General features: G+C 38.1%; 1 protein-coding gene across 8 annotated transcripts in view; it reads right to left on the reverse strand.

Annotated features, from left to right (window-relative positions):
- ZBTB40 (zinc finger and BTB domain containing 40) overlaps positions 1–14,889 on the reverse strand; it is an 83,887-nt gene that overhangs the window by 40,650 nt on the left and 28,348 nt on the right. For all 8 annotated transcript variants that reach the window (XM_089899409.1, XM_089899406.1, XM_022551911.2 and 5 more), the window contains 2 exons: positions 6,947–7,716; positions 6,337–6,470 (listed from right to left, as the gene is read on the reverse strand). In XM_089899409.1, coding sequence (XP_089755535.1) covers positions 6,337–6,470; positions 6,947–7,643 — 831 coding nt within the window. In that variant the 5' untranslated portion in view covers positions 7,644–7,716. The remainder of the gene's footprint in view (positions 1–6,336; positions 6,471–6,946; positions 7,717–14,889) is intronic.

A 14,889-nucleotide genomic window follows, 5' to 3' on the forward strand; every position in this document is an offset into this window, starting at 1 on the left:
AAATAACCAAGAGATCACTGAAGAAGTCAAAGAGGAAATCAAAAAATACCTAGAAACAAATGACAATGAAAACATGATGACCCAAAACCTATGGGATGCAGCAAAAGCAGTTCTAAGAGGGAAATTTATAGCAATACAATCCTACTGCAAGAAACAAGAAACATCTCAAATAAACAACCTAACCTTACACCTAAAGCAATTAGAGAAAGAAGAACAAAAAACCCCCAAAGTTAGCAGAAGGAAAGAAATCATAAAGGTCAGATCAGAAATAAATGAAAAAGAAATGAAGGAAATGATAGCAAAGACCAATAAAACTAAAAGCTGGTTCTTTGAGAAGATGAACAAAATTGATAAACCATTAGCCAGACTCATCAAGAAAAAAAGGGAGAAGTCTCAAATCAACAGAATTAGAAATGAAAACGGAGAAGTAACAACTGACAGTGCAGAAATACAAAGGATCATGAGAGATTACTACAAGCAACTATATGCCAATAAAATGGACAACCTGGAAGAAACGGACAAATTCTTAGAAAAGCACAACCTTCAGAGACTGAACCAGGAACAAACAGAAAATACAAACAGACCAATCACAAGCACTGAAATTGAAACTGTGATTAAAAATCTTCCAACAAACAAAAGCCCAGGACCAGATGGCTTCACAGGTGAATTCTATCAAACATTTAGGGAAGAGCTAACACCTATCCTTCTCAAACTCTTCCAAAATAGAGCAGAGTGAGGAACACTCCCAAACTCATTCTACGAGGCCACCATCACCTTCATACCAAAACCAGACAAAGATGTCACAAAAAAAGAAAACTACAGGCTAATATCACTGATGAACATAGATGCAAAAATCCTCAACAAAATACTAGCAAACAGAATCCAACAGCACATTAAAAGGATCATACACCATGATCAAGTGGGGTTTATCTCAGGAATGCAAGGATTCTTCAATATACGCAAATCAATCAATGTGATAAGCCATATTAAGAAAGTGAAAGATAAAAATCATATGATCATCTCAACAGATGCAGAGAAAGCTTTCGACAAAATTCAACACCCATTTATGATAAAAACCCTCCAGAAAGTAGGCATAGAGGGAACTTACATCAACATAATAAAGGCCATATATGAGAAACCCACAGCCAGCATCATTCTCAATGATGAAAACCTGAAAACATTTCCACGAAGATCAGGAAAAAGACAAGGTTGTCCACTCTCACCACTATTACTCAACATAGTTTTGGAAGTTTTAGCCATGGCAATCAGAGAAGAAAAAGAAATAAAAGGAATCCAAATTGGAAAAGAAGAAGTAAAGCTATCACTGTTTGCAGATGACATGATACTATACATAGAGAATCCTAAAGATGCTGCCAGAAAACTACTAGAGCTAATCAATGAATCTGGTAAAGTAGCAGGATACAAAATTAATGCACAGAAATCTCTTGCATGCCTATACACTAATGATGAAAAATCTGAAAGAGAAATTAAGGAAACACTCCCATTTACCAATGCAACAAAAAGAATAAAATACCTAGGAATAAATCTATCTAAGGAGACAAAAGGCCTATATGCAGAAAACTATAAGACACTGATGAAAGAAATTAGAGATGATATAAACAGATAGTGAGCTATACCATGTTCTTGGATTGGAAGAATCAACATTGTGAAAATGACTCTACTATCCAAAGCAATCTACAGATTCAATGCAATCCCTATCAAACTACCAATGGCATTTTTCACAGAACTAGAACAAAAAATTTCACAATTTGTATGGAAACACAGAAGACCCCGAATAGCCAAAGCAACCTTGAGAAAGAAAAATGGAGCTGGAGGAATCAGGCTCCCTGACTTCAGACTATACTACAAAGCTACAGTAATCAAGACAGTATGGTACTGGCACAGAAACAGTAGATCAATGGAAAAAATAGATCAATGGAACAGGACAGAAAGCCCAGAGATAAACCCACGCACATATGGTCACCTTATCTTTGATAAAGGAGGCAAGAATATACAAAGGAGAAAAGACAGCCTCTTCAGTAAGTGGTGCTGGGAAAACTGTACAGCAACATGTTAAAGAATGAAATTAGAACACCCCCTAATACCATATACAAAAATAAACTCAAAATGGATTAAAGACCTAAATGTAAGACTAGACACTATAAGACTCTTAGAGGAAAACAAAGGTAGAACACTCTATGACATAAATCACAGCAAAATCCTTTTTGATCCACCTCCTAGAGTAATGGAAATAAAAACACAAATAAACAAATGGGACCTAATGAAACTTAAAAGCTTTTGCACAGCAAAGGAAACCATAAACAAGACGAAAAGACAATCCTCAGAATGGGAGAAAATATTTGCTAACGAAGGAACTGACAAAGGATTAATCTCTGCAATATACAAGCAGCTCATACAGCTCAATATCAAAGAAACAAATAACCCAATCCAAAAATGGGCAGAAGACCTAAACGGACATTTCTCCAAAGGAGATATACAGATTGCCAACAAACACATGAAAGGATGCTCAACATCACTAATCATTAGAGAAATGTAAATCAAAACTACAATGAGGTATCACTTCACACCAGTCAGAATGGCCATCATCAAAAAATCTACAAACAAAAAATGCTGGAGAGGGTGTGGAGAAAAGGGAACACTCTTGCACTGTTGGTGGGAATGTAAATTGATACAGCCACTATGGAGAACAGCATGGAGGTTCCTTCAAAAACTAAAATCAGAACTACCATATGACCCAGCAATCCCACTACTGGGTATATACCCTGATAAAACCAAAATTCAAAAAGAGACATATACCACAATGTTCATTGCAACTCTATTTACAATAGCCAGGAAATGGAAGCAACCTAAATGTCCATTGACAGATGAATGGATAAAGAAGATATGGCACATATATACAATGGAATATTACTCAGCCATAAAAAGAAACAAAATTGAGATATTTGTAGTGAGGTGGATGGACTTAGAGACTGTCATGCAGAGTGAAGTAAGTCCGAAAGAGAAAAACAAATACCGTATGGTAACACATAGATATGGAATCTGAAAAAAAATGGTTCTGAAGAACTTACGGGCAAGACAGGAATAAAGATGCAGTCATAGAGAATGGACTTGAGGACACAGGGAGGGGGAAGGGTAGGCTGGGATGAAGTAAGAGAGTGGCATGGACATATATACACTACCAAATATAAAATAGATAGCTAGTGGGAAGCAGCCACATAGCACAGGGAGATCACCTCAGTGCTCTGTGACCACCTAGAGGGGTGGGATAGGGAGGGTGGGAGGGAGACGCAAGAGGGAGGGGATATGGGGATATATGTATACATATAGCTGATTCACTTTGTTATAAAGCAGAAACTAACACACCATTGTAAAGCAATTATACTCCAACAAAGATGTTAAAAATAAATAAATAAATAAAAAATTAAAAAAAAATACTGAGTTAATGTATGAGCAAACAAAAGCAGTCGTCACCTACTGAGCTCCTTCTATGTGCCTGCCGTTTTAGTGTGAGTTTTACATAAATCTTAATTAATTTCACAATGACCCTACGATGTAGGTGATAACACTACCAAATTTTACAAATTAGGAAATTAAGGCTTTCAGGTATTAAGCTGCTGAAGCTAACAATACTAGTAAATGGTAGAGCTGGATAAATAAATGGTATATCCATACAATGGGACCCTGCTCAGCAATAAAAAGGAATGAACATGCAACAACTTGGGTGAACCTCAAAATAGTTATGCTGAATGCAAGAAGCCAGACCAAAAGGAATACAGATTATATGATTCCATTTATAAAATACTCTAGAAAAATGCACATTCATCTAGAGAGAGAGAAAGCAGACAAGTGTTACCTGGGGAATAGCAAGTGGAAAGGGGCAGGATGGACGGACTGCAAAGGGATGTGACAAGATTTTTAGGGGTGATGGATATGTTCACTATCTTGATTGTGATGATGATTTCAGGTTTCAAAACTTAGCAAACTATAACCTTTAAATATGTACAATTTGCTGTACATCAATCATACCTCAAGCTGTCTAAAATAAAGTGAGAGAGAAAGAGAAGTACAGGGCCTACATACAAAGCAGTACCTCCCCAACTCTATATTTAATTTAATCTTACGTTCTTAAAGTATTTTTCCCTTTTTCTTTCTGTAGCTGAACAATTTATTATAGAATAAAACAGAATCAGTTTTAAATATAGCTACCAAGTGATTTGTAGTGCTCTTACTCTGACCTCTAAAACCGAGGAAGAAATAACATAAGCCTATAATGATCACCAACAGTGAATCAGTGTTATTGCAAAGTACTATTAACGTTATTGCCATCAAATGATTAGGACAAGCAGTGGGGGGGAAATGTTGAATGAATCCCTGTACAGCAAACATTTCTTGAACACCTGTATGCGCCAGACACTTTTAGGTACACGTGTTGGGAAAAAAATGCATAAGACACAGTTTAAGTTAGTACAGAGGTGACACTAATAATTTGAGTACTGCTGATCTAAGGAATGATGTTGCTCCTCTGTAACCAAAGTTAAGTGGAGAGAAAGTCTTAAGAGAGAAAATGAAGAGGTGTGTCTATAAGCTATCGAGGTAATAAACTAGTGACAAAATGATGGATTGAACAGTTAAGAGAACATCCAAGTGCAAAAATACAAAGCCATAATGTCCTTCAGCATAATCAGTACAAAGAGTACCAAGGATTTACCACTTGAAACCTCCCCTAAGAGAGTCATCAGGGTCAGCCCAGTCTTGTAAACAGCTTATCTCTCAAAAAAACAATTTATAGCCAACTGTCGATAAACCATGGTTAAAGTAAATACTTGATCTTGAATTTGTTTTTTTAAAAAGTAACTTGCTATGAATCAGGGAACTATTTAAATAGTAGAAGGCATTTATTGCTTGGATTAATAGTAAATAACAGGGCTTCCCTGGTGGTGCAGTGGTTGAGAGTCTGCCTGCCAATGCAGGGGACATGGGTTCGAGCCCTCGTCTGGGAAGATCCCACGTGCTGCGGAGCAACTGAGCCCGCGAGCCACAATTACTGAGCCTGCGCGTCTAGAGCCTGTGCTCTGCAACAAGTGAGGCGACGATAGTGAGAGGCCCGCGCACTGCAATGAAGAGTGGCCCCCGCTTGCCACAACTAGAGAAAGCCCTCGCACAGAAACGAAGACCCAACGCAGCCATAAATAAATAATAAAAAAATTAAAATTGCAACCTCCCTTTAAAAAAAAAAAAAAGTAACTAACAGACACTAAATTGTCTACAGCAACATGGGAGGCCTCCCCACACTACCCCCTCAGTCAGATGAGCAAGCCTACAGGGGCAGTGCCCGCTCACTCTGCCAGCACCTCTCAGAATGGGAGGCATGGCCAGAAGAAAGGGGAAGCAAGGGAGTCCTAAAGTGGCAGTGCAGTCAACCCTACAGCATCAGGTGTGAGGAACTGGGTAGTGAGGGAGCCCACAGGTGGGGATGCACCTCACTGAGATAATGAAAAAACAGAAAATGTCAGCTAAGAAATAGAGAATGATAACCATTTGATAGTTTTCTGTCAGGTGATGCCTATGTACGTTTATACATACATGATGTACACGCATCATTTTTATCCCTTTGGGAGGCAGTAACTCAATGTGTAAGAGGAGAGCTCTAAAGTCAGAATGCTTAGGTTTGAATTCTTGCTCAGAGCTTAGTTTTATGAGCTCTGCAACCTTGGCCGAGTTACATCACCTCTTTGAGACAGTTCTTCTCATCCATAAAACAGTGATAAAAAATAATAAAATAGTATCCACCTCAATGATTTTTGTGAGGATTAGATGAGATAACATATGTATTGATACCAAGTGTATCAAGGTAAGTATTCAATAAATGTTCACCATTATTGTTTTTATGTCTGAAAATGACCACTGTGTTCCTAAACACGATGCAATCTACTGTGTAAGTCCATATTAAATCCTTTTCGTACCATGTTTTGAGTATTTATTGTTGTTTGGTTTTTTGTTTTTATCACTTCATCTCTGATTTGGGGTTATCCATAACTACCTTCTGCCCCATTTTATTCCTGATTAATCAGGAGGAAATGGTAAGCTCAGTTAAGTATCCTGGATCAAAACCGGTTGTAAGCTGGGATCCACCTAGTGATCAAAATATAACTTTGTTTTGAAAGTCTCTTGCCTAGCACTTTTGCATGACTGTCCTTTAGGGGATAAATGTCAAAAAAAAAAAATTTAAAGTTTGAAAAAAACTGAGGTCCTGATAACTGATCTGCTATCCTGAGAACACTAAACCAGCAAACAAATAAAACTCATGGTACCTACCTCCTTCTGTGCACCTTTAATTTCTGAACATTCTTCTAGTCTTTTTAAAACATCCTGGGTAATCAAAAGTGCATCTGAGAAGATTTTTTCATTTTCTAGAAGAAAATTCAGCTGGTAATGTTTCCCCTCATACTCTGAATGTAAAACAAAACAAAATTAAAAAAATCAGTGATTGATTACTTGAAATAATTTTTAAAAGTTTAAGCTGTCTGAGAACCTTTAGGTCATGTACTGCATTTGTAAACAAAACAGCTAATGTATCAGTTATAAGTAATAGCAAACAGCATCTCTAATAGCTTCCTCCTTTGTGCCATCATCATCCTAGTTAAAATAACGGGTAAGAATCAAAGATGGTACATGGTTATTTCCATACTGCTTTTCTGCTCTGTGGTTCATCTTCAGGCTTGTAACACTCAAAACCACAAACACTTTTAAAAGAAGAATGTCCTAGTACAAGTATTGCATTGGATTTTGGTTTCCAATCTAACAGTGATCTTTGATAAATTTATCAATGAAACAAACAAACAAACAAAAAACTCATAAAGATCACTGAATCTAGTAATTGACAACAGAAGGACAGATTACAAAACAACTATTAAATGAATATTACCTGATTCTGGGCTTGCTTCCTTTGCCTCACTAAAGGTTTGTACAACAGGAGAAGGGGAAAAATCTTCAGCTGTCAGAGGAGTCTCCACTGGGGTGTCTGCATTCCCCTGAATCCCCTGGGCAGCGGAAGGATCCACACTCATCTCTTGCACAACCGTCTGGATCACTTCCCCCACCTCGGCTTTCACAGGGCCCCCTGGAGGGGTGGAAACCTCCGGGGAAGAATGAAGCTCTCCAGCACCCTCGGAGGAAAGAATTTCTACTTCAGGCTTCTCCAACTCCTTCCTGGATGACTCTGAGGATGGTGTGGAGACATCCCTCACCACCTGACCCTGAACAGAGCAGTTTACAAGGCTAGTTAGAAGATTTTTACAACTAACAGCCACATCAAACATCTGTAGGCTGTCAGCTAAGGAGATGATTTTGGAGAAGTTGTGTTTGCCCACAGGTAGTTTGCCAGTGTACATCATTTCTAACAAGAGGGCAAACTCCTCAGGGCTCACGACAGATGCATCGATGGAGATGGTGTCTGTGTTGTCCAGCAGGGTTTTGAACAGGAGGCTGGCAGCAGCCAGGACAAGTTTGTGGGCCCTGAAGTAAATGGTACCAATGGAAATGGTGCAGTCACAGAACTGCTGCTCCTTGCACAGCGTGTAGAGCTGCTGCAGCAGCTGCCGGCTATAGTTGGGGAGCTCCATCGCGTCAGCTCTGTCTGAGGACTTCCTTTCCTCTCTTCTTCCAGAATCACTTTGTGAGGATCAGCACTAGATCCTGGAAAAACCCCAAAAATGCCATGTTAATACTTCATAAGCACACAGGGAAATGCCCTGAATGAAATATGAAAATGAACAGGCAATTCGCTGGTTCATTCAGCAAATGCTGCTGAACAGGAAGGGGTACTGTGCCAGGTATACTGAATTAATCATGATAATAACTGGCATGGGTTTAACTGCATGAACAGGACTATGCTTAGTGTGTCATCTGGATGATCTCATTTGATCCTCACAAAAACTCACTGGAAAAGTACTGTATCCTCCCCATTTTATACATAAGACTGAAGCTCAAAGAGACTGAGAGAACCAGCTTAAGGAAAAACAGCCATTAAGTGGCATGCCCATGTCTCACTGATTTCAAAGCTGTAAGTAACTACATTGCTAAATGCATTCTGCTCTCAAGTTCTCAGCCAAATAAAGGAGACATATAGATAGATAGATAGATAGATAGATAGATAGATAGATAGATATAAACAGATTTATAATACAATGTCCTCATGTTACTTGACCTATCTGCAGCACTGAATACAGGTCGTCGTTCCCTCCCCTTTAAAATGCATTTTTCACTTGATCCTGCGCTCTCTGGTTCCTTTGCTGGGTTCTCTGCGTCACTTTGGCCTCTAAAGTTTGCTGTGCTCCAGGACTGTCATCTCACTTCTTCTCTCTCATCTGATTCCATACCTTTGAAATATCTAAATGTTGAGAGCTTTTAGATTTATATTTCCAGCTCAGCCCTTTCCTCTGAACTGCAGACGCACACTTCCAACTACCTATTGAACATCTCTAATTGGAGGCCTGTTAGGTTTCTTAAACTTAAATCCAAACTCCCCTGCCATCTTCCCCACTTCACAGCAATTCTGTCCCTTCTAGTTGTTCAGACCAAAAACCTAGAAATCATCCTTGACTCCTGTTTTTTCTCATATCCCTTACCCAATCCTTTATAAATCCTGTTGGCTCTACCTTCAAAATATATCCAAAATCCAATCACTTACTACTACCTCCACTGCTTCTACTCTGGTCAGCCCAAGCCACCATCACCTTTTATTTGGATATTGCAACAATGTCCTAACTGGTCCCCCATGCCTCCACCCCTTCCTAGCCCTACCCCTACCCTACTCTATCTTCAACCCAGTAGTCAGAGAGATCTTTTTAGCACATAGCCATATATGTCACTTTGCACAAAAGTCTCCATGGTTCCTGGTCTCAGAGTAAAAGCCAAAAGCCAAAATTCTTACTCTGGCTGTCATGAGCTCTAAAACCTCATCTTCCGCCTCGCTCCCCCTCACCCATTCTGCTGTAAGCACCACGCCTTCCTTGCTGATTGTGGAACACACTAAGCATATTCACCCGTAGGTTTCTTCACATGAGTGCATGGCTCACTCTCTCACTCCCATCAGGACTCTGCTCAATGGCCACATGATCAACGAGGTCTTCCCTGATCATGTTCTTTATTTTATTTATTTTTTAATGATTTAGAACATTTAATCAAATCTGACCATGTTCTTTAGATAGCAACCTCCTCTCCAACCACAGAACATTCCATCCCTCTTACTCTATTTTTTTTTTTTTTGCAGTACGTGGGCCTCTCACTGTTGTGGCCTCTCCCATTGTGGAGCACAGGCTCAGCGAGCCCGCTCCGCGGCATGTGGGATCCTCCCCGACCGGGGCACGAACCCGTGTCCCCTGCATCGGCAGGCAGACTCTCCACCACTGCGCCACCAGGGAAGCCCCCTCTTGCTCTATTTTTTATCATAGCCTACTGACACATACTTTTACTTACTTATCATGTACCCCTCACTAGAATATAAACGCCATTAGGGAAGGAACTTTTTTTTCATTATCTGCTGCATCCCAGTGCTGAAAATTCTGCCCAACACAAACACTGTTGGTTAGTTGGTGGAATGAATAAATGAATGGCAGGAAATGTAATGATAGAGACTTGTACTTAGAAGCCCAGTTTGGGGAATAGGGATATCCAAGAGTTAGAGTAAGGTTTTTGTGGAGGAGCTAACAGCTAACCTGCCTTAATAAGTGAGCAGGCACTGATGAGGTGAAAAGAGTGGGAGAAAAAGGCACTCCAAGCAGGGAAGCCTGCGTGAGGCACACAAATAAGAAAACATCACATGGCAGGAAGGAGGTTTAGGAGGGGGTATTATAAGGAGTTCAGTGATACTGAACATATAGAAAGGGACAGGGAGTGTCAGGAGATGAATCTGGAAAGGCAGGCAGAGGTTCTGGCCACAGAAAGATACATGGGCCATGCTTAGGAGCTTGGATTTATCCTAAAGACAATGAGGAGTCAACAAAGGGTTTGAAGGGCTTTAAGCAGGAAAGTCACATGGTCTTTGACATTTGTCAAAATAACATTGGTTGCCTTTGTTACCTTTCCACTCCACCACTATTCCTTATTTTCCCACATTTGAAACTGACAAATAAAAATAAAAATAAAAATGAAAATATTTCCAAGTTCTGGTTTCCAGGTTTCTGGTCTGGCATGGAAGGAGCTTAAAAGTCACCATTCTAACTTGACAGGTAAAAAGGCAAACAGACGGAAAAATCAACAACTCTTCTTAGCTCTGTCAGAGAAGTGAGGTCACAGGGCAAAACTACTGCTCCCAAAATTGGAGAGACTGGCAGAGAATCACAACTTCTCAGAGCAGAAACCCACCAAGAGAAATCCATGGGAAGCAGTGCCAGAATAGGAAAACTAAACCTAAGTTAATGAACTGATGGAGGCTCAGGGTGGACAAGTCTGAGAGTTAAAAAATCCAGAGGGACAGAGTCATAATTTTGTGAGTTTTAACTCCAGGAGCTCTACTGGGTACTCACAGTGAATACTGGGGGAAAATTCCCTTCTGATTCTGGCAGGAGGAAGGAGAAAGTAACCATTTTAAAATATGACAGAGGACTCTGTTCTTCTCAACAAGGCCTAGAATCAGAAGAAACTATTTTACCAGAGTCTAACCTAACTGGAGGAAAGGAAATACCCAACGTCAGCCCACTCTAGCCATCCTGTACCACTTAAGGAGGTGGGGAGGGGGAGGCTGAAAAGTATCAGTGAAGTTCACAGTCCAGGGGCACAGACTTACCAAAAGACTGAGACCTAATGATAGGTCTATAAAACACACTTCCTCCCTTCACATCTTACCACCCCATCACTATAGTCATACTTACCACAGTTCCTTTTACCCAGTACTTTATGTCTCCCTTTCAAGAAAAAACTACCAGGCATACTAAAAGGCAAAAAACACACTTCAAAGAGACTGAACAAGCATCAGAACCACAGTCAGATATGTCAGGAATTATCAGACAAGGAATTAAAAAAAAATGATTAATAAGGGATTTAAAGGAAAAAGTAGACAACATGCAAAAACAGATGGCAATGTAAGCAGAGAGATGGAAATTCTAAGAAAGAATGAAAAAGAAAACCTAGAGGTTAAAAACACTGTAACAGAAATAAAGAATGCCTTTGATGCACTTACTAGTAGACTAGATATGGTTGAGTAAAGAATCTCTGACCTTGAGGATATAATAATAAGAAACTTCCAAAACTGAAAAGCAAAGTGAAAAAGGTCTGAAAAAAACAGAACCAATATCCAAGAACTGTGAGACAACCACAAAAGGTAAAACATATGTGCAATGGGAATATCTGAAGGAGAAGAGAAAAAGAAACAGAAGCAATATTTGAAGCAATAATGACGAAGAATTTCCCCAAATTAATGTTAGACACCAAACCACAGGTCTAAGAAGCTCAGAACCCCAAGCAGGATAAATGCTCTTAATAACTATACTTAAGCATATCATATTCAAACTATAGAAAAATCAAAGTTTAAAAAACAAATCTTGAAAAAAGCCAGAGGAAAAAGGACCTTTCCTTCAGAGAAGCAGATAGGAATTACATCTAATTTCTCCTCAAACAACCATGCAGGCAAGAGAAGAGTGGAGTGAAATATTTAAAATGTTGAGAGAAGAAAACAAACTACCAACCTAGAATTCTACCCTGAAATTTTTTCCTTTAACAGTGAATGTAAAATACTTTCTCAGACCAGCAAGGTTGAGGGACTTGCTTGCCAGTAGACCTGCCTTCCAAGTAATGTTAAAGAAGTTATTCAGAGAGAAGGAAATGATAAAGTACAGAAATATGGATCTACATAAACTAATGAATAGCACTGAAGAATGAATAGGTGAAGGTAAAACAAAAATTGACATAGATAGCAGTTTTATTTTTTATTCTTAACTGACGTAGATAGCAGTTTGTTCAAAATAATGACAGTAACAATGTATTTGATTATGTATGCTTATGTTTATACAGGTAACCCTTGAACAACACAGGTTTGAGCTGTGAAGATCCACTTACATGTGGATTTTTTCAACACTAAATACTACAGTACCACGTAATCTGCAGTTGGTTGAATCCACAGATACAGAGGGCTCACTACAAAGTTATATGCAGATTTTTGTCTGTGCCAGAGGTCAGTGTCCCTAACCCCTGCATTGTTCAAGGGTCAATTCTATATGCTTATGTATAAATGAAATGAATGACAGCAATAATACAAGGGAGAGAAGGGAAGGATTAAGATTATGTTATTATTATTATAAGGTACTTATAATACATGTGAAGTGGTACAGTGTCATTTGAAAGTGGATTTAGATTAGTTGTAAATCTATTGCAAACTATAGGACACCACTAAAATAAGTTTTAAAAAGAAGTATAACTGATATGGTAAAAAGAAGTGAAAATGGAATCACGTCAAATGCTCAATTAAAACTACAAAAGAATGAAAAAGTATGTTAGACAAAAGTAGGAACAAAGAACAAGGGCAACATATAGACAACATTAACAAATATGGTAGATCAATGCTCTAAATATACCAATTAAAAGACAGATTGTCAGAGTGGATCAAAAAACAAGACCCACTCTGATGTTGTCTACAAGAAACACACTTAAAGATGCATATAGATTAAAAATAAATACATGGAGAATGATATACCATGTTAACAGTAATCAAAAGAAAGCAGGGGAGCTATATTAATTTCAGACAGAGCAGACTTCAAGTAAGGAAAGATATTAGGGATAAAGGGGAGTTACTTAATGAAAAAGGGGTCAATACTCTAACAAGACATAATAATCCTTACTGTGTAGGCAACTAACAAAAGAGCATCAAAACACGTAAGGTAAGCTGAAAGAAATACAAAGAGAAATAGGTGCATCACTATTATAGTTGGAGACTTTAAACACCTCTCTATCAGAAATGGATAGAGCCTGAAGGCAGAAAATCAGTAAGGACATCGGTGAAGTTAATAGCACCATCAATCGACTATAGACTACTTCATCTATAGCATATTACATATTCTTCTTAATATCACATGGAACATTCAACAAGATAGACCACATTCTGGGCCATAAGTTACCTTTCACAAGTTGAAAAGAATAGAAACCATACACTCTGTTCTCAGACCACGATGGAATTAAACTAGAAATCAATGACAAAAAGATAGCTGGAAAAATCTCCAAATACTTGGAGATTAAACAACACACTTCTAAATAACACATAAGAAGAAATCTTAAGACAAATTCAAAAATATTCTAAACTAAATGAAAATGTAAATACAACTTATCAAAATTTATAGGATGCAGCAAAAGCAGTGCTTAGAGGGAAACTTATAGCACTGAATGCATACATTAGAAAAGAAGAAAGATCTAAAACCAATAATTTAAGCCTCCGCTTTGGGATACTAAAACAAGAAGAACAAAGTAAATCCAAAGTAAGCAGGAGAAAAAGAAAATAGTGGACAAATAAATGAAACTGAGAAAAGGAAATCAAGAGAAAAAAAAAACAAACCTAAAAGCTGGCTCTTTGAAAAGATCAATAAAATCAATAAGCCTCTACCAGGCTAATTAAGAAAAAAGAGAGAACACAGATTCCTAATATCAGAAATGAAAGAGGGGACACCAGTACAGATCCCATGCACAATAAAAGGATAAAAAAGGAATAATATAATAATATGCCCACAAATTTGGTAACTTTAATGAAATGGATCAATTACTTGAAAGACACAATCTGCCAAGACTCACACAAGGAGAACTAGACATCTGAATAGGCCTAATCTATCAAAGATACTGAGTCAATAATTAATAACTTTCCAACACTTGAAGCAGCAGGCCCAGATAGGTTCACTGGTAAATTCTGCAAAACAGTTTAGGAAGAAATTATACCAAATATCCACAATCTCTTCCAGAAAATAGAAGCAGAGGGAATACTTCCTAACTCATTCTATGGGCCTAGCATTACACTAACAGCAAAACCAGACAAAGACATTATAAGAAAAACAAAGACCAAAATCTTCAACAAAATATTAGGAAATCAAATTCAACAATAAATAAAAATAATTTAACACCATGACCAAGTGGGATTTATCCCAGGTATTCAAGGCTGGTTCAACCTTTGAAAATCAGCAAATGTAATCCATTATAACAACAGGCTAAAAAAGAAAAATCGCATGTTCATATCAATAGATGCAGAAAAAGCATTTGACAAAATCCACAAAATTCATGATAAAAACTCTCAGCTAACTAGGAATAGAGGGGAACCTCCTCAACCTGATAAAGAACAGCTACAAAAACCAACAGCTAACATTAGAGTCGAAGCTTTCTGCCTAAGATCAGGAACAAGGCAGGGATGTCTCATTTCACCACTGCTTTTCAATATCATTCTGGAATTCCCAGCTAAAAGGTACACAGACTGGGAAGGAAGGTGCAAAACGGTCTTTGTTCACAGATGATATGACTGTGATGAGGTATGTAGAAAATCCAAAAGAACTGACAAAAAATTTAATAATAACAAGCAATAGCAGCAAGGTTGCAGGATACAAGGTAAATATAAAAAACTTAATCACTCTCCTGTCTATCAGCAATGAACAAGTCAAATTTGAAATGAAAACATTACCGTTTAATTGGCACCCCCAAAAAAGAAATTAAAAATGTGAAAATACTTGAGGATAAGTCTAACAAACTACATACAAGATGTATATGAGAAAAACTACAAAACTCTAATGAAAGATATCAAAGAAAAAATAAGTAAATGGAGGGATATTCCATGTTCATGGATAGGAAGACTCTGTAGTGTCAAAATTTCAGTTCTTCCCAAATTGATCTATAAGTTCAACACAA

This window comes from Delphinapterus leucas, chromosome 1, assembly GCF_059928025.1.
Source record: "Delphinapterus leucas isolate spDelLeu-1000000601 "Yukka" chromosome 1, BTC_Dleu_Yukka2, whole genome shotgun sequence".
NCBI classification, from domain to species: Eukaryota; Metazoa; Chordata; class Mammalia; order Artiodactyla; family Monodontidae; genus Delphinapterus; species Delphinapterus leucas.